At 41.4% G+C, this 20,200-nt stretch overlaps 2 protein-coding genes across 3 annotated transcripts; one reads left to right on the plus strand and one right to left on the minus strand.

The window, feature by feature from the left end:
- The first annotated feature begins 245 nt into the window (after positions 1-245).
- On the plus strand, positions 246-12,796 carry si:ch211-149e23.4 (uncharacterized). 2 transcript variants are annotated; one of them, XM_050069036.1, is made up of 15 exons: positions 246-337; positions 3,236-3,565; positions 3,653-3,961; positions 7,046-7,327; positions 7,421-7,577; positions 7,907-8,076; positions 8,185-8,466; positions 8,604-8,903; positions 8,992-9,276; positions 9,386-9,548; positions 10,240-10,305; positions 10,599-10,771; positions 10,944-11,019; positions 12,220-12,247; positions 12,369-12,796. In XM_050069036.1, exons 1-15 carry the CDS (start codon positions 271-273, stop codon positions 12,516-12,518), a joined length of 2,838 nt encoding a protein of 945 aa, XP_049924993.1. In that variant the 5' UTR covers positions 246-270; the 3' UTR covers positions 12,519-12,796. The 2 variants fall into 2 exon arrangements, with proteins under 2 accessions (XP_049924993.1, XP_049925001.1); XM_050069044.1 differs by lacking the exon at positions 10,240-10,305.
- A 400-nt stretch (positions 12,797-13,196) lies between these two features.
- On the minus strand, positions 13,197-19,013 carry rrp8 (ribosomal RNA processing 8). Its single transcript, XM_050074030.1, has 8 exons — positions 18,822-19,013; positions 18,599-18,716; positions 17,846-18,107; positions 16,880-17,717; positions 15,049-15,178; positions 14,864-14,970; positions 14,684-14,780; positions 13,197-13,963 (listed from the first exon to the last, which is right to left on the minus strand). The coding sequence occupies exons 2-8, from the start codon at positions 18,701-18,703 to the stop codon at positions 13,850-13,852; spliced, it is 1,653 nt and encodes a 550-aa protein (XP_049929987.1). The 5' UTR covers positions 18,704-18,716; positions 18,822-19,013; the 3' UTR covers positions 13,197-13,849.
- Between the last annotated feature and the right edge of the window lie 1,187 nt (positions 19,014-20,200).

A 20,200-nucleotide genomic window follows, 5' to 3' on the forward strand; every position in this document is an offset into this window, starting at 1 on the left:
TGTGTGTGTGAACCTGCACACATATGGGTGTATGAGCGGCAGCAAACATGCACACACACACACACACACACACACACACACACACACACACACACACACACACAGAGGCACAAACATCAGTGTCAGCTGGGTGTGTACCTCTAACCATAAACCACAGCACACACACACACACACACACACACACATATTGACACACACACACACTTTAAATACCCTTATGCTTTACATACAGTCAGTTGAGCCAACTCTGTTTCACTCAATGACACCAGCATGGGATGCTCAGGGCTGTTGATTTTGGGTTTTGTCCTAAATGTTGCTCACTCCTTGGAAATTCTGGGTAAGTCTGCAGGGTTACAATCCGTCTGTGACTGTCAGCTGTTTATGGGCTTATTTTACTGGCCCTTAAGGTCTCGTTTAACCTGTGGCATTTACACTAAACAGGGCTGCTATGGTTTTCCTAAGTGATTAGTCCAATTATAAATGCACACGGGCAATAAAGCCACATGCTGGGCGCATCCTGAAACACACTATGTAATAACTATTTCTGCAATATATTTCTGATGGCATATTGGCATTGTCACTCCAGCAGTCAGTTCATTATTATCGACCATTATTGTCACCTAAAGCCACATTTGTTTCCTTACAGCCTTTAAAAGTTAATATACGAGGGTTGTTAAGGTTTTTCTTTGTGTAAGGGGAAAACCCTCTGCAGCCTACACTAACTTAGAGATCCTACTGTACCGTTTTAAGTCTTTGTTTCTGCAGTCATCGTGGGACTCTCAGCTGGAGATGAAAGTTTAAACATGTGAAAAAGCTCTGTTTTTTAAAGTCGGATTTGTTCACCACATCCCCACTCTGCAAAGGAAGAGTTGCTGTGCACCACCAGTGAATGGTTGCTGTTTGGTGAGAAAAAGAAGCCCCTGGGGCTCAGGAAATATGATGCAGTGCATGAATAACTGATTTTTTTCCTCTCAGTTATTACTTAGTTTGTATCCTTAAGGTGTGCCTTTTCCATGCTTGGCTGACATTTATTTTGGCAATAACCTTCAAGGGCAAATGAATTATAAACCCACAAGGCATAATTGAACTGATACAGCATATTTATTTCTCTCCCTCTGTGTCCTCTCCTCTTAAAAGGCTTTGGCTCTCCACATTGTTTCCATTTGCTGTGATGTATAGTGAAACCAACAGAGTTTCAGCTTTTTCACTGTTTGATGCAAACACTTCACACTGCAGCAGTATGTTCTGTGGTTTTCCATGAAGCAGTGCAGCAGCATAATTTTACTCATCATATGGCTGGGGCCGAATAGAGGTTCTTGGCTTCAGCTGGCTGATGGGGCAACTGTGTCCTCGAGTGCACTTTGATAAAGTCAGAGGAGGGAGCAGGATGAAGGGAACTTTGTATGCATTAGAGTCTGCACACTGTCCTCTCTGCAAGTGTTAAAACCTGTCAGCTTCTATTAAATGTCCTCTCCTGTGAAACCTCCCCTAATCGTGGCTGATTTCTCAACTGTGTGGAGGGAAGCGGTGGTCTGTGTTCGAGTATGGATCAGGGCGTAACTTTTGGACTGTTTTCATTCCATTAACATAATGGAGTCCTCTATTAAATATACACTGAGGGGACAAGGTTGCATTTGCCAAGTGCCATTGTGTGCTCAAAGTTTGATTCCTGTCTTAAGCCCTTTGATTATTAGAGGTCTTCTTGAACTTTCATAACTTTCATATCATTTCATAAAGGTTGCAGCTTTATGTTTGGTAGCCGTGCTGACGGCAACAATGGTACCGCTGGTTTGTTGTTGGGTCGGCCCGCCACTTTGGTCCGGACTGAAATATCTCAACAGCTATTGGATGGATTGCATTGGATCGACTGATTTTATACTTACATTCATGGTCTCCAGAGGATGAATCCTACTGACTTTGGTGATCCCCTGATTTTTCTTGTAGTGCCTCCATGAGACTGACATTTGTTGATTGTGGATTTAATACACATTCGAATCTTATATGTTTCCTTTCTTATAGCACATTTCAATCTAAGCTTTTGCATTTAAGCTGCTGTAGTTTCCATTTCAGGAAACCATCCATTTCAACATTCAGTTATGACCTATAAAATCTGATTTATTTTCCATTTTCTTTTTTCATTTTAATTCTCGCCTATTGCCTGTCACAACTGTCTAACCTAGTTGTTCCTAACCTAGGGGTCCTGACTCTCACTAGGGGTTGCCAAAAATTCACATGGGGGTCATGAGGCCTTATAGTTATTTCTAAAGTCTAGATTATTATTTAAGACATATCCTTAAATACCCCTTCACAGGATAAGGGCAAGGTGAAGACCTGAACACAAACTGTATTCACAGAGCCTTCACTCTCTGCTAACAGTGTCCTGCATAAGAAAAGTACGGAGTCAAAACAACCAAAGAGCAAATAGAACAATGGGCAAGTGCCGCTGAAAACTTATCTCAGGTGCAATGTTCACAGGATATAATCTGCACACAGTTAATCTAAATCTCCCACAAACTTTCTGCAGTTATTGCATTCACTGTTTGGGTTAATGTGCAGCCTACAGTTTCAGATGTTCTGTGCTAAAATGAAATATCCATAAAATATGTCACTGAGTCAGGGGTCGTCAGTTTACTTGATGTTAGAGAAGGGGAAAAGTGGGTTCCAGCACTGTAAAGGTTGAGCAGGCAAAGCTAATGGATGCATTTTAATTCTGGGTAAATTGTATCATCTGTAGGTTCGTCACCAAATACCTGCAAAACTACTGACATTCCCATCAGCCTCAGCTGCACTTAGTGCTAAGTGCTAACTAGCTAATGTTGGCGTGCAAATATGCAATAAGATAGTTAGCATGTTAGCATTGCCACTGTAAATGTGTCAGCATGCTGATATTAGCTTTTAGCTCAAAGCACTGCTGTGGCTGTGGACTCTTGTTTATATTGATTAGTCATTGGCACCTTCTAATCATGATAAAATGACTGAGAACCTCATAACCACTGACCCAGTTAGTCCGCCTCATCCATCACTGTTTCTCTTAACCAGTGAAAGACAATGGGATGTGCAGAAACCACTCTCACAGGCACAATAACGTACATCTATCAACCTGCTGTCTGTCTGAACAATCACATTTTCCCCTCTAAGACATTTCTGCTCTGCTAGTGTTTGCAATTTTTAGGGCTGTTCAGTTGAACTTATGACCTCTCATTGTTATTGAAAAGTGTGTTGTTCTGTATCTCAGGTCCGAGTGGAGAGCCACTTCTTGAGGTCACACACAATGTCACAGGAGTCCTGGGAGAGGACATCTACCTGAGCTGTATATATCTGGGCGAGAGCGACATCCAGAGCGCTGAGTGGAGACGCCAGAGTAGTTCTAAATTTAAATCCAAGCGACTGGCAGGATTTTTAAGTGGCAGGCCATTTAGCCGTGAAGACTTCTCCTACCCAGACTCTTTGACCAACCTCACAGTTCAGATGAAGGTGTCCAGTGTGGAGGCCGAGGGAGAATACATCTGCGAGTTTGAATCAGAGGAGGAATATTATTCTGACAGCGTATTCGTCACTGTAGTAGGTAAGCTGTGTGTTATTCTCTTATAAGAGGAAATCAGCCTGATGAGGTTGCTGTCATTTAAGATGACATTTTTTACTTCTTTCACAGCTCGGCCTGACATACAGATTGTGGTGAATGCTGAGACCATAAGCGGCACTCACTACCAGTCAGTGTCATGCTCTGCAGTTGGTGGCCGGCCTGTTCCTAGGATCAGCTGGTTGGTCGGTGGCCGTCCTCCCTCAGGTGACCCCTTCACTGTGAACGTGACTGAAACCATACACTCAAACGGAACCTCCACTCTGAGCAGCATCCTCCGCTTCCCCACCCACCTGCAGGACGAAGACAGCGTGACCTGCGTGGTTCAACACCCGACCCTCCCAAACCCCAAACTCACCACAGTGAGGGTGGAAACCTACAGTAAGCTCACGTTCACAGCTGAGCATTGTCATTGTTGTTGTGAGTGTCCCTCTGTGTTGCCAGGAGGTGAGATATTGTATTGCATCACCAGTGAGAGTTTTGTAATTGTGCATCATGACTCAGCATCTCACACTGGCTGTTCCTTCCCACTCTGCTCCATATACAACAGTGACAGACCATAAATCACATTGCACAATGTAATGCATTCATGTGGGAATGCACTCTTTTCACTGACGTCGAGCATGTGGAACACCATAATGCAGCAACAACCAACCCAGTAACTGATAACAATATCACACCACAGTGCACAGCTTGCAGTTTGGTGACTGCATTTCTCTAGTTAAAATTTTTTGACCAACTTTGGAAGGTCTTGCTCACCATAAAATATTCATGATGTATAGCCTATGATCGAAGAATCTCGAATTAGAGGAAACTTAAAATCTAGCATGCTCACTTTATATATATATATATATATATATATATATATATGTATATGTATATATATTTTGTTCTATAGACGTTTTTTTGTTGAATATACAATTAAAAAGTTAATCAATATTTTTATATTATTAACAGATAAAATGACTGTGTATATAAAAAAGGAGCTGGTCATAGTGATGAGTCCACAGAGACCTAGGACCTGACTCTCCAGTTTGTCTTGAGCCCGGTCTCACTCTGAAGTTGTCGAAATCCTACACTTGGGCAGTAACATGCAGCGTCAGACACCAACGAAAAAAAGCATCCTTTAACATCAGCATGATACGGGGCTGGGTGCCATTATAGTTTAACAGTGCCTGGTAGCATCGGGGGAAATTTGGCAGGACAAGGATGAAAGTTAAAGCGGGCAAAAGTTCAAGTGGGGCAGCCCGGAGCAGTGGTGGATGGGTCCAACAAACGTTGACTTTCACCCGAGAGAGCAGTGCTTGTGTCCCGTAAGATTCCAAAGCCAAACCCTGTTCTTTTTTCCTAAACCTAACCACATGCTTTTGTTGTCTAAACCCAACCATGTGTGTTTGGGTTAGGAAGTGTATCTTGAAAGAAGACAATGCATGTAACAAGCAAAACTTGACACGGCGTCCCAGAACGTCAACAACCAAAGCACCCAGGGTGCCCTGCACATCGCATGTGGACGTGGAAAGTCCATGACCAAAACGTCAATATGTGACGAGGTCGGAGGGAGAATGTGTTGTACTCTTAGCTCTACAGAGCATTTTAGCTTCTTTCCAGCTCATTATTTTGGTTTTCAGGCCCATAACCTCCTGTTCTGGTTCACTCTCACCAGTGTTGTGTTATGCTGCAGTAGGCAGCTGTTTTCAGCGGAAAAACTTTGATTAGTCTGTTTGCTACCTGTTAACTGAACACCTAACAGACACAGTTAGCGACTAATGGCTCATTTACATACCGAAATTTGATCCGTTTGTTTAATTCTTTGTAACTGTCACTGCCTACATACTTCCATGCGTCCCTTATGTTGACATCCATCAAGCCGAATCAGAAGTTACCCACAAGAACAAATGAGGTGATGGTGAAGGAGGTTATAATAATGGACCTTTTAACAGAGGCAGCATTGTAGGTGGCGGTGATCTGTGTGTCCTTACATACATTGCAACATGTGGACAGAAAATTCTTTTCACTATATTACCAATTCATTCAGTTCTGCCAGTTTTTAAAATGTCTCTTTTGTGTTGTGTCTCACTTGAAATACTTTACACTGCCCCCGTAAATTTCTGGTGAGACTGCTCCGTTTCATTCATGTCCATAAGCGTTCAGGAAACATGCAAAAACAGACAAAGTGAACGCAAAGTACAAACAGAAAGCTCTCTGTGTGTCTGTCTGTATACCTATCTAGCGTTGGGCACAAATGAGCCCTCAAGGGACATAGTGGAGCATTTAGCCTAGAGAGTCAGATATTTTCTTTAGGTGCTGGTGGAGACCAAAAACGGAGCGTCAATGTTAGACTTAAATTTGGATGGTCAAATGGATGCTAATGAGACAATATGTCAATGTTGTATTCACAATTTGTCTCTGCTGCCCCCAAGTGGCAAAAAAAAATTAGATTATACAAATTTGAAATGAGCAACTATTAACATAAATTTACAAAGTTACAAAAACTGGTTCAGCAATGTTCAAGTTCACACCCAGCATGTTCTGGTTCCCATGTTACATGCACTGCCTCTAGCACACATGAAGTAACATAATTGGCACAAACAGACCAAGTAAAGACTCTTGTGTGGTGCAACATAATGCTGATTGTCAGGACCATTTCAATTTGGTCATCAACCTTTTAATGCTCTCAAAATGTTTGTTTTCCTCTCCGCCTTTCAGTTTGAAATTGAGATGCTCCCCAGTGGGCACAGGCGGCTTATTGGCTGCCTTGCATTTAAAGCAGTTCATCTGAGTTAAGTGTTTTTTAGGCACTTTATGCAATGCAGGGCATCCAGATACCCGCATGGATACAGTGAGTGTGCATACAGCAGGCTGTACGGTAACAATCCCATTAGCACGAGCCAGGCCAGCCAACTCATTTGTCCGTGATACTTTCACAACCCATTGAAGTACTGCAGCTTAGGTAATTTCCGAACTGCGGTGATAAAATCTACACATTAACTCTTGGTGTTAACAGATGAAATTTTTTAAGCCAAAGTACTTTAACTCGCTTTAAATGTGCATACCCTTCCGCAACAGCCAAGCTCACTCCTCTTACTCATTAGGGATGGTTGGCTATTGTATGACACCATGACTTTTATGTATTTGATAATGGACTCTGATCTCGGCTGATTCCCTGTATTAAAGCCTGCAGTTCTCTCAGCTTTGGTTGGACAGCAGCTGGGCCAGACATCTGCTCTCAGCTGCAGCCCAGCCAACAGATGGGACAGGTGATAAGCCTAAGTCAGCACTCTCCAAAACCCAAGCAGAAGCCCCTCACGGCTTGTGTTTAGCTAACATTCAGCTCATCCGGCTCCGGCTTCCTATTCAACAAAAACACCCTGAGCCTCAACCTGATATCTGACTTTTTAATTTGCTGGAAAAAACATTAGTCCTTGTGAAAGAATAACTCTTCTCGCCTTTCTTCCTGCTCTTTAGCGAGGCCAAATGTGACCATTAAAGCAGAGATGGTACAAGAAGGAGGAAGTGAGTTGTGGGTGGTCTCTTGCATTTCATCTGGAGGGAGACCTGACGCTGACATCTCCTTGGCTTTGAACACCGACAAAGAGCTGCAGAGGGAGGACAGCCCAGACTCAGACATGCAAACGAGCTCAGTCCTCCTCCCGGCAACCGAGTATGAGGGGCAGAATGTCACCTGTTTGTTTGACCACCCCAAATTTGCACACAAAGAGTCACGAGTCATAACACTGCCATCTTTTTGTGAGTACAATCAGTGTTTCACATTTGAAAAGCTCTGCTGGTGCTCATGAGGTAGACGTTGCAGAAAACAGAAATGTGGTTTCTATTCTGCAGCTTTATCCAGAGTTCAGTTGTTGAACTCAGAGCTGGAAAGCAAGAGTGATGACTTCCAAGGCACTGAATTTTTGGAGCTGCAGGAAGGACAGAGTGACGTCGTCATCAGCCTGCAGATCACGGGGAATGTGCCACGTTTCAATGCTACCTGCAAAAAGTAAGACATATTAGGTGATGTAAAGTCTGGCAACTTCTAAGATGTTATTGTCTCTCTCTTGCTATGAGCGTCTTTTTCTCTTGGAGAAAAAAATAAAAAGAGGAAACATATTGACAGAAGCAGGTAACATCAATACTACTTTTTTTCTCGTGTGCATGGGGACTGAAACAAGCTACGTACATTGTGGAGGATGTGGTAACACATTTGGTGGCACTAAACCACAAGTGATAGACAGCAGGAACCAGATTTAGACATGTTTCCTGATTGAAAAAAAGTCATATCTTTAATATTGGTAAAACCTTAAAACTGAAGAATGTATTTCCCTCTAGAGATGATGGGCCCTTGCCTGAGGGTGTGGAGCTGGTTGGCAGTAACCTCACAGTGAAGGGTCCCGTGGAGCATCAGCATGCCGGCCTGTACGAATGTACCTTCTCGTATCGCCATCTTGAAGCGATGCTGAAGTTAAATGTCACAGTGAAACCTCATGTTGTACAGCCTGGTGGGTGAAACTCTTTGCATCTGTTTGTTTTAAGACTTCCGTGGCTACATGTTGAATTTTTATCGTCTTACTATGAAACAGTGATGTGAAACTTTATTTTCTTCTCAGTTCCTCCTACTATACAAGTTGATTCGAAGACTGAAGATGGACACAGAGTGATTGAGTGCTCAGCAGTTGATGCTGTTCCTGCAGCCAACATGTCCTGGCTTCTACCAGAGGGTGTGTCTGGAGTCTCTTGGTTCAATTTCACTTCTCATAATGGAAGCCACTCTGTCAGAGGAGTTTTACTCCTCCCTGCCTGCTCGCCTTGGGAGCTCACTGCAGAGTGTGTGATAAATCACCCTGCGTTTGAGGAGCCAGAGAACAGAAGCATAACCCTCCCTCTTTGCGGTATGTTCAACAAATCAAGCGATGGATAATTTTGTCTGAGTAGCGGACATATTTGGATGTATGAGCGCCACAGATTTTTATCTTTCTCTCAAAAGAAACCTTTCGCTTCCTGTAGTTTAACTTCTGTTCTCACGCAGCTCGCCCAAACATCACCATCGACTCCAGCACTGAGTGGAAAGACGGTGACGAGTACACAAAGGTGGACTGCTCTGTGACCAGTGTTGCCCCTGCAGCAAACATAACCTGGCATGTTGGAAACAAAGACAACAGCATCAGTTATGTGTCAGAGACTAAAGTCCAGGCTGATGGTTTGGTATTGGCCTGTGGCTCTGCGTACTTCTTGTCCTCTTTGTATTCCGGTCAGAATGTGACCTGCATGGTGGAGCATCTGAGCCTGGAGGCACCAGAAAAAAGAACAATACACATTCTTGTGCACAGTACGTTATTTCTTTCTTTGAGATATTTCTCTCTGTGACTCATGCAGCTGCTCATCCCCTTCCTGTCACCCCTTGTTTTCTTTTTCAGAAGCCCCTGTGCTGAGTGTGTCTGTGGTGAGGCAGCAGGACTCTCCCTTCTGGCTGGCAGTGTGTGACTGCAGAGGGGAGGGTGCCGGGACGAACCTCGCCTGGGTCCTTCCCGAAAATGCCAAAGGCCAAACATCCCTGAACTCAGAGTATGAAGGGCGTGTCCGCAAAGCCAGGCTGACTTATCAGTTTCCACTGGCCCTTCATGAGGGACAGGACCTGACCTGTGTGTATCAGTTTGAACATGGAGCCACAGAGAAGAAGACCATTCGTATTCCTAAATACCGTGAGTTTAACAGAAACAAGATTACATGAAATGTAGTATAACACATCAATGCACTCAGATAACCAAAGATACAAAGTTCGTCTTCAAAGTTCATCTGACTTTTCTGCAGATATCTCCTCCGTGAGAGTCTTAAACCACACGACTCCTCTGCAAACCCGCTACGGTGGTAAAACCATCACACACAGACTGACTCTCCAGGAAAATCATCGCAACCAGAGAGTACTGCTCCGTGTCGAAGGCAACGTGCCAGAGTACGACCTCAGCTGTAAAAGGTGGACTATCTTTTATTATCTTCCACCTAATCATCACGGGCAAGCACCTGTACGCACTGTGGGCTGCACAGTTCTCTCTATTTAAAGGAGCTAACACATTCAGAGAGTTAAGAATATCAGGCTGAAGATGTCAACTGGATTGTTTCCGTAACATTAGTATCATCCAGCATCACTTTGACCTTAAAGTATAAGTTTAGAGATATTATATGTTTTCCAATCATCAGCAGTTCCCATGAAAAGACCAAAATGAATTGATCATCAGTGTAGCCAAAGCCTGACACAACTTATTCCTCTGTACCACAGCCCCTCGTTGTATTAAATTGTAGGCACTGTTTACTTTGAATCAGTTCCACAAACACACCCTGCTATAAATACTCACTGGAGCACCAAATGCGTATTAATCCACAGCTGAAAATAGCCCCAACCAATGCACATGTACTTCTGGCACATGTGTAGCCTCTGCTAAAATGTACAGTGCCCAGCTGATTTAGCAAATTACTGAACCTTCTATAGGGGCCAGGGTGTTGGATTTAGTGGCATCTAACAATGATGGTGCACAACTGAAACTTCTCCCGTGTGCCAAGCATGTAGGAGAAATATGGTGGCAGACACGAGAACAGGAAAATGCAAAAACACAAGAATGTCCCTATCTAGAGTCAGTGTTTGATTTGTCCGTTCTGGGCTACTGTAGAACAACATGGCGAACCCTGTGCAAGAGGACCCGCTCCATACGTAGATATAAAAGGCTCATTTTAAGGTAAATACAACAATTCTTATTCTCAGGTTATTAAAAACTACTGAACACATAGTTATGAAGATGATATACGATATCTGCCAATACATGCCTCTTAATTCTACACAGTGGGCCTTTAATACAAATTAAATTTCATGTTTGTTGTGCAGTTTTGAACATTTATGTCTATAGGAGACGCAGATGGAGTTAGAGCAGATAGAGGAAGGAAGTCAGGCACTCTTGCGAGATGGACCAATAAGAATAATACAAAATAACCCCTTAAAGACAAACTCAGTTAAAAGTCACTTGTGTTTCAGGAGAGATGGCTCATACGTCGGCTCATACGTCCGAATGGAAGGGCATGCAATGGTCTTCCAGTCAGAGCTCACAGAGGCGGATGAAGGCCTGTACACCTGCCAGGCGTCCTTCTATCACCACACAGCCACTGTCAACATTCTCGTGGAGGTCATGAGCAAGGACAAACAGTTTGGTGAGAACTTACCAACCTTGCTTATCTTGTGTTTTCCATCTGCGCTCAGATCGACATGTTTGCCGAAGACGATCAGATCATATCAGCATGCTGACGTAGGTTTTCTGTTTCAAAATGAGAAGACTTGGTTAATATTTGTGGCTTTGACAATTTTAATGTCTGTGTGTTTCAGCACTTGTGGCCATTATCTGCATGTCTTCGGCCTTTGCCATGATCCTCATCCTCGTCGTCACCCTCTGGGTGTGCTGGTGAGTTAAATGCCTCCACAGGTGACAGGTTGGAACTCGGCAGGTGATGTGTTGAAGGGTAAATGAGGCCAACGCTGTCAGTGGCACACAATACGAGACAAACAGGATGCACAGATCGTTAACCCAACTCACCAAAACCAAAGTATTATATTCACAAACAGGAAGCGATGTGGCTGAAGCAGACAGGTGCCTCTGCCACCGCAGCCCTGCTTGTAGACAGGTAGAAAATGTTCCCTCTGTCAGTAACATAAACAGATTTATTTTCCAGTTTCCTGCTACGGCTTTTAGCAGCGTTACTTCTGGCACTCTCTGCAGCAGACTGCTGCTTGTTGGCACATTATCATCGATGCCACATTGCAAAAGCAAAGGTAAAAGGTTCAGAAAGTCCACATGAAGTTATTAGTGTAATGAAATCCAAACTGCTATTCATCAGTGCGAAAAATCTACAAATCCATTTCTTAATCTTATTGCTGTTGGAAAAAATCAGTGAGTCACTCGTCTTTTACGACTGATGTGGGATATCTGTCACGATCTGAGAACTGTTTATGGTTTCTGCCTGCAGAAGTTTCCACATTTTCACATTTGCTGCCAAATCTAACTTCTCTGAAGAATGTTTGTCAGGATCCGATCAGGCCCTGCTGTGAGTAAAGCTGCACTGTGCAGCACAGCAGAGGTTCAGAAGCTATTTCAATAGGCCTGGCTCTCCGGTCAGAACATTTGGTCAAGGTGCCATTGGTTGACAGAGCCTCGGTCCCATTATCCCTCGCTCCAGTGGGAAGGTCCTGTCAGGCTAATTTGGGAAGGTCAGTCACACAGCGTACAACAAGCGTACACAAGAAAACATGACTCCCCGGGAGAAATGCTATTTTGGGACCAACGTCAACCTCCCCTCTCCCTTCTCCAGTAGTGGGGACACTTTTTGACAACTGCAGGTCATCATTGGGGTGATGTCACCGAGGTCATAATGTACAAAGTGAGCTGCTGCTTCTGACATCAGAGATCAATGATGAGGACTTGGGCCACCACTTGTCTCCATTCATATTCCCGTAACATAATACATTCACACCTGCAACTTGCCTATTTGAGCTGAACTCAGCGTCAGATTAAGTCACAGTGCCATCTAGTGGTGCTGTTCAGCCCTACAAGCTGCTTTAAAAAATTCAAGACAGATGATTCATACACAAATCTCTTGTTTTACAGCAAAGGATGTTGCAGGAAACAACACAAAGTAAGACTAAATTCAGTTAACACTTAAGTTTACTTTCCTTTCAGAAATGTGTTTATAAATCCTGTAAACATATCTTGTTTTTCTGGTTTCTCAACTTGTTTTATTCTCTCTATATAATCAGCAGCGGGAGTCCCTCTCAGCGTTGACATCTCTGATGCAAGAGCCCGGCTCTCCTGAGGTGAAGAAGCCAGCAGTGGAGGATGAGGACAGTAAGGAATACGCTCAGCTGGTCAGTTACTCCATCGTCATTGATGTCAAGAGTACAGTGTGAAGATGAGACAGCTTTGGATTCAACCTTCTGCTTTACATTGTGCGCAAACTGGATATGAAGGTTTACTGAAACTGCAGCTTTAGTTCAGCATTAGAAGTGAAATAATCCTGTTTACATTCTGAAATATCTGTTCTTTTTAAGGTTTTTTTACTTTGATGGATTTGCATTAATGTTTTTAAACGCATTATTTTTGCACTTTTTCATTTTACTTGAATTTTGTACTGTTTTTATGCACATTGTATTTTCCAGTATTTGTCAATAAAGTCACCACAATTAACTTTTTCCACAAATTTACTGTTTTGTTTAATGTGCTACCATATGACTGAACTACAACAAACACGTAGTAGAGACAACTGACTGGTGGCTGTGACTTTATCTTCACACCATCTGCCCTTGTGATATCTTTGGTCGACTAAATCAGTGAGAGCCATCTGCTGTGACAACCTAAGTTACTCTATAAATAAATTCTCATGTAGCATATGATCGAGATGGAGACACACTCATCTTCAGCTCATCTGCCCACATTCGGTTGCAGTGTTGTTACACCCTCTTGTGGCAAATTATTACACACACACACATACACACAACAGAGTGAGTCAGGATTTACCCCTTCATGTGGTGATGGAGTAATCACAGAGATGAGTTCCCGACTGGGAAAACTGGTTCATGGTAATAAAGTTTTTATTAATTCACATATTGCATGTGACGTAAATCAAAAATATGACATAATAAAATTTCAGTGTGGTTTAGTGCCACACATCTGTTCTTTACTACAAAAAAATTCAATACAATCAGTGCTCCTGTGTGTCAAACAGTCATGAGGCAGATTTATTTAAAAAAGTTGTGTTTTATTTTTCACTTTTTCTGGAGTTTTAAGTGTTTTGCAAAACAATCTTAACATTTACACTCGTTTTCTCATGAAATTTACTGAACTGATGACCTGTGTATAACGAGTCATCCAAACACTGATGTAGGTTTTTATTCCAACAAAACACCACACAGGGTTATATTCCTGATCAGCAAATCGTAAGCCAGAGAAAGGAAACATGGAAGGAAGGAAGGAAGGAAGGAAGGAAGGAAGGAAGGAAGGAAGGAAATCTGCACTTGGATATTGATGGCATGTGATCAGAGCCCTGTATTACATGAAAAATCTGTGAATTACAGAGGCTTTAAAGTGTATCAATACACTTACACGATACAAATACAATACATTTAGATACAAATGTACAAATTCAGCTTCGATTAACAGGAGACCAAAGCTGCACATACACAAACACACTGTTTCAAAATGTCCCACGCACAGTCATTGTCTGAAATCACACCAATTCAATTCACCTTTTCTTATAGACACAGGGCTTCAACTGTAGTCCAAATTTCTTTATATTTTCTGGAGCGTCTCCCGTCTTCACTAATTCAAAGGAGTAGAAATGAGTATTTTCTGTGTCCTTAAAAAGAAAGAAAACACCCATCAGTCTTTGCATACACTCACTGGGTAGATGTATTATGCACAGGCTAACCTGAGTACCGGCCTTTATGTGGCAGATTTTGATGTTTAAATGATGTTCATCTACTTTTAAATACATTTAACCAAGTCTGTTTGTTGCCAACAATGAACCAGCGTACTGACTGTTCTCTTCCACCTGAGGTTTCCTGCCCAAAGCACCACAGCCACCTGCTATAAATTATGAAAGGTGCAGCTGGCAGCTGGCAGCTATGAACTCCCTCGCTGAGCGAACTGAATTCTTAAAAAGGGAAAAGAAATAATGACACCTGTACTGACAATAAATGTTGTTATGTATTTTTGCATGTTTAATTGAGATTGTGCAGCTGGAAACAAAAGTGTAGGGAGTTCTCATAACTGGAGTGTGAACTTACCATTTCATAAAAAAGAAATGTAAATGTAGACAAATACAAACGTGTTTCTTTGTCCCTGATGGGGGTGTACGAAAATATCGATGCACTTGAATATCGTGATATGTTTTGTGATACCGTATCAATTTTTGGTTAATAGTTTAAATGCAAAGTTTTCATGGATTAAAAAAAAAAAAAATCGCAATATATCGCAATATAGTAAATTGTAACCCGTGTCAAGATATGTATCGTATCGTCAGATTCTTGCCAATACACAACCCTAGTCCCTGATGTCATCCTATTTGTAGCCTTACCTTGGCCGACATCTTGAATCCCAGACTTGCCAGTGCATTGATGAAGCTCCGCACGTTCTCAAACCTGCTCGCCACTTCTGCTATTTTAAGGACACCCCTACAATGATTGTGCAAAACAGTTATACAGACATAAAAGATATAACTGCCAAGCCTGTACTGAATTAATGTGATATATTTTACCCCATCTTTAAGACACGATTGGCCTCTGCCAGAAAATCTGCCAGGTTGGTCCCCATGAGTGAAAGGCAGAACACAGCGATGTCCACAGAGCTGTCACGAAGCGGGACCTGCATAGAGAGAATTTTATTTTCTAACAGTCACACAATCTGTTTGTGAATTAACATGCAGAGAAACAATGCACTCACGTCGGCCATGTCACACACTGTGACAAGCTCACAGGTGGCTGCCAAGTCGAAGCTGTGCACTTTGTTCTTCACACTGCGCGCTATTTTACAGTCGCCACAACCAAAGTCTGCAACCACCAGAGAGGAAGGCCTGAAAGGGGTGACACAATTGATGTGTTTACAACCACGGGATATCAAACAAGATAACATTTAATTACATTTAAATTTGCAATCTACAGAGAGCAAAAGCAGATTTTAAGTTCACAGGACCACAAAATACCAAAACTGTTGATTTTCTCACAAATTGCTGACGGTGACAAGGCTGTCTTCTCACAGCAGCCAAATGAAGCATTAATTAAACACCCACAGTGTAGCATTATCTCCTGCATTATTCCCCGCTGACACATAGTCTTCAGAAGAGTAATGGAAGGTATACACCGTATACAGCAGATAAATTATGTAGATAATGCGAGTTTTGGAAGCCCAAGAAGAAATGTCAGGGATATTTTATTCTTATGGAAGTGCCCTGTTAATGCCTTGAGAAAAGATAGACACTAAAGAATAGGACTTTTCCATTGCACCTCTGGGTGCACCAAGTCAAACAACGCTGTGCTAATTTGCATTTCCAGATTGACCATCTCAGGAGTTGGGCCAAAAGTGTGCCCGACCGTCTCCAAGCGAGTGGCAATGATGTCTTGCCAACCTCACCCATCCCCTGATGAGCAGAGAGATAATAGAGAATGTCTCATCTTTGTATTATTCCTGAGATACTGTAAGGAAGCAAGACAGCACTGAAATTCAGGTAATTCATGTAAAATTAATTCAAAGTCATTACTTATTTTTGCCGTGATGAAAATGTATAACATCATCATCACACACACACACACATTGAACTTAACTGTGAATTTTGCAACTTAATCCTTGTAATTTAGTGTGTGTTTGTCCAACAAACCTCAATGTAAGTGAGCAAACTAACATCCTTTTAACCCTTTTGAAACCTGAGCATATTGGCTTGATTTTTTTTTTTCAAAACATGGAGGAAGGCAATGAGCAACAAAAGTAGAAATGACCCAAAAAATTAGCAAGAAATTAGTTAAAAAAAAAAAAGAAAGAAAGAAAGAAAGAAAGAAAGAAAGAAAGAAAGAAAGTTAAAAACAAACAAATGACCTGGAAAGAGTGCTTAAAGATTATAATAATTCTGTAACATAATTTTAAAATGTAGTGATAATAATTATGGATATTATTTCCCCCTAGCGTTTTTTCGTTTTGTCCCTATTTTTTTTTATTTTCTGAATTGGGTTGTTTTTTTTTTTGTTTTTTTTTTGTTGTTGCAATTTTTAGGTTTTTTTTTAAATTTATTTACAAAGTTGCTCACTGCCTTTTTTCGCACATTTTTGAAAGAAACCACACCAATTTGCTCAAGGCTCAAAGGTTTAAATACTTACAAAAGCTGTCTGAAAGCAGCACAAGAAAAGTGATGTCACTCCAGGTTTTAAAGGGTTAAAAGAGGGCTGAACTAAGCTCATAGGTCCACTTACGAACTTTCTGTGGCTTTAAACTGCAGCCTATGGTCATCTTCAGCAAATGGAGCTGACAAAAGTGTCCTCGTGTGAGACTTTGATTTATAATTTGTTGTGTAGGGGTTGTTCCTGTTATCAAGTGACACAAGTTTTACTCTTCATGGTCATGTAAAGACACCTGAGCCTGTTCAGCTGCTGAAGACGACCTTGAGATACAGCTGAAAGCTCCAGAAGGACTTCTGGACTTTCTTCATGAACTGAAATGAAGAAACTCAGCTAAATCCTAAATGTTGAATTACATGCAAAAAATGACATTGACCCTAATATCTCACTTTTGTCGGATGTATGCGATGATGTCGTCCACTGGATTGGTTGGCCATCTCTGCACCTGCGCCGTGTAACCTCTGTGGTAGATCCCAAAGGCCTCTGGGTCCTGTCTGAACATGCGCTTCGCCTCCCCGCTGGTCGTGCTGTACAGAACTTCATTAATGTAGCGGAAACGAGCCGACTCCAGCCGCTGCTCCATGCGGGACCTGAGGGAGGCCGAGCGGTCCGGTTTCACCTCTTTTTCTGGTACCACTGGCTCCTCATTCGTCTCCGCAGGAACCTCCTGTTGGACTGTTTCCTGGCTGTGGAGCATTTTCCGTAGCTTCTCTCTTTTCAGAATCTGTTCTCTGCTCAGGTCTGGTTTCGGTGTTTTAGTGGGTGAATGGTGCTGATCATCTGTGATCTTCACTTCATCAGCAGAAGATTTGGCTGCAACTTTTTCAGCTTTGCCTCCAATGTGCTGCTTTCCTCCTCTGAGTGCTGCACCAGTCATGTCGGTGTCCTCTTCAGTCTTTTTTCTTTTCTGTGCTTTACGATCTTTTTCCTTTTTCTTGGCTGGTGTCTGACTGTTAATGTTGCTGTTGTTGCTACTTGAATCTATTTTGACATCTTCCTTTGGCTTGTGTTGCTCTGCAGATTCTGCTTTACTGACTTCCTTCTCAGAGCCAGGATCATTCTGTTTGTATTTATTTTTACATTTCCTCTTGTTCTTCATTTTGTTTTTCCATTGTTGTCTGCTCAGTTTCTCTGTGTTCTCTGGTGTGTTTACATTGACTGTTGCAGATTTAGTCATTTCTTCATCCTGTGTCTGGTCTACTGATGTGTTTTTTACCTTCGAGGCCCCTTTAGAAAGACATACATTTTGATGTTATATTATAATCAAATTGTGTGAACATCAACACTGTTCTGTCATCAGCACTCTAAAATGTAAATGAAATGACATGTAAGCCTTTAACCAGGTCATTACTCACCAAATTTATTGTCTTTCTTCCTCTTCTTTGTCACAGGTTTCTCCTTTATATCAGTCTGACCTAAGTCGTCATTCTCCTGCTGCTCTCCTGTCGTTTCTGCTTGCTTTCGCCTTTTCCTTCTTTTCTTCTTTTTCTTACTGTGTGATGGGGCCACTTCTGCCTCACTGTCACTGTCCTGCTGATGGTCGTCGTTCTTCCACTCTGGTACTGACCCCAGTGTCTGCAGGGTGCGCAGCAGGCTCTTCTTTCCAACAGCCTTGGCCTGAGCAGGGGATAAATTCAGATACAAGTCTTTCAACCAAAGTGTGCAGCCTAATGTTGGGCTGGTCAGTGAATACTGGATCACTGAAGATAGGCAGAGGATGTTATTAAGACAGTGTGTAACTGTGGAAAATCACATTTTTAATAGCTTCCTGTGCTACAAACTGCATTTCTGAATTTTTAGTATTTTTGATTCTGTCTTTTTTTATAAGGGAAGTAGAAAGTTTGATTTTTTTGTTGTTATGTTGCAGAATCTGTTCAGGAAATGAGCTGTAGCTTCCTATGTGTTATCTTTCATGCATGTGTACATATATGTGCATGTACATGTTTGGGTTTTTTGGTCACCCAGAACAAGGATCATTAAGAAAACACAACAAGCTCAGGACACTAAATAAATCCATATAAACATTGCACATTATATGGAAATACTGGTAAGCCTCGATATCAATACAACTTGCTAGCAGCAGGTAACTAAACTGACTCTTCATGTACCTTGACATTAGTGCTGCTGTTCGCCTTCTGGGTGTTTCTAAGGACAGTCTTGCTCAGGACCTGAGCGTCTGGTTCGTCACTCCAGTCTTCATCTTCATTAAACATGTTTCCCGGAGGTCTGGAAGAAACACACAAACAACTGTAAACCTGCTGGAGATGAGAAAACCTCTGCCAGTGTCACTTCTTCTCTATCAACGCGCTAACTGCTAACTCAGTTACTCACCAGTTTGTCTCTGCAGCGGAATAACAAGTTGGTTTACTTGTCAAACGGTTTGTTCCGTTAATGAAGGTGTTTGTATAAAAATGTTTCCTGTAACAAACATGTAACTACATTTAATAGCTGCTGAAATTTCTTGTCAAATGCAAAAGCCACGTTGGTTTGTCTCATGTGCTTCAGGGAAGCAAAACAGAACTACAGGCGCATATGGATGACGTACGCAAAGCAAAGGTTTATGGGACCTGATGTTTTTGTGATAATGTTGTTATACACAACAAATATAGATTGATTTAAATTTTCTGTTGTTTTTCAGACTTTGTAGAGTACAAAATGTAACTATTTGAATATAATAATAATAATTATAATATATAATAAATTATAAAATAATTGTATATTCTCAAGAACTGAAGAATAACAAACAATAACAAATAGTAAATAAATCTACCAACAAAACCACATATTGTCATTATTCCAATAACAGTATTATAAATAACTTAGTAAGTAATAAGTAATTTTAAAATACATAATTTTTCCAACAATCCTCCAGAATGCAATCAAAACAAACATACCGTATGCATGTACAGTATGTGTTATATACCTTGTTTAATCTTTATATAAACATACTTAGATCTTTTACTGCACAAGCGGTTTGATAAACTCACACATATTCAGTGTTTTCTGATTTTTTTTCTGTTTTATGTAAGGTCAACTTTTCAACCTTGGCTACAACTAAAGCTAGATTTAAAACTAGAGATTTGGAGGGGAAAAAACATTTCCAGCCTGTAGGGAAACATTTTTTTAAATGTTTGTACATATTCACTTCACACTTCACAGGGCTAATCATATGACTACCATGATACAATATAAAATGTGTTGTGTTTTAGGGTGGATTTTCCCTTTAGGACATGCACATGACCAGTGGTGGAAAGTAACTAAGCACATTTACTCAAATACTTTACTTAAGTACAGTACTGAGGTACTTTCCATTTTATGCCAGATACCTTTTAATTCTACCCCACGATATTGTACTTTTTACTCCACTAAAGCTATTTGATACCTATGAATACTTGGATGCATTAAAATGAATGAAGACAAGACTTTATTGATCACCCATGAGAAATTCAGCAGATATTAAGCAACACCTTTACCAGCTACAACAGTCAAATTATTAGCATAATGCATCATCATAATAACAAAAATATATGTTAAGCCCTACACATTATTAAATGGGCCACTCTGCATAAAGAGTACTTAAACAATTGTAGTTTAAATGCAAGACTTTTACTGAGTCACAGAGTATTTCTAAACTGTAGTATTGCTACGTTTACATAAACAAAATATGTTCCTCCGTCACTGCACACACTGTAACTTTGTTGATGCCTCTT

This window comes from Epinephelus moara, chromosome 2, assembly GCF_006386435.1.
Source record: "Epinephelus moara isolate mb chromosome 2, YSFRI_EMoa_1.0, whole genome shotgun sequence".
Taxonomy (NCBI): domain Eukaryota; kingdom Metazoa; phylum Chordata; class Actinopteri; order Perciformes; family Serranidae; genus Epinephelus; species Epinephelus moara.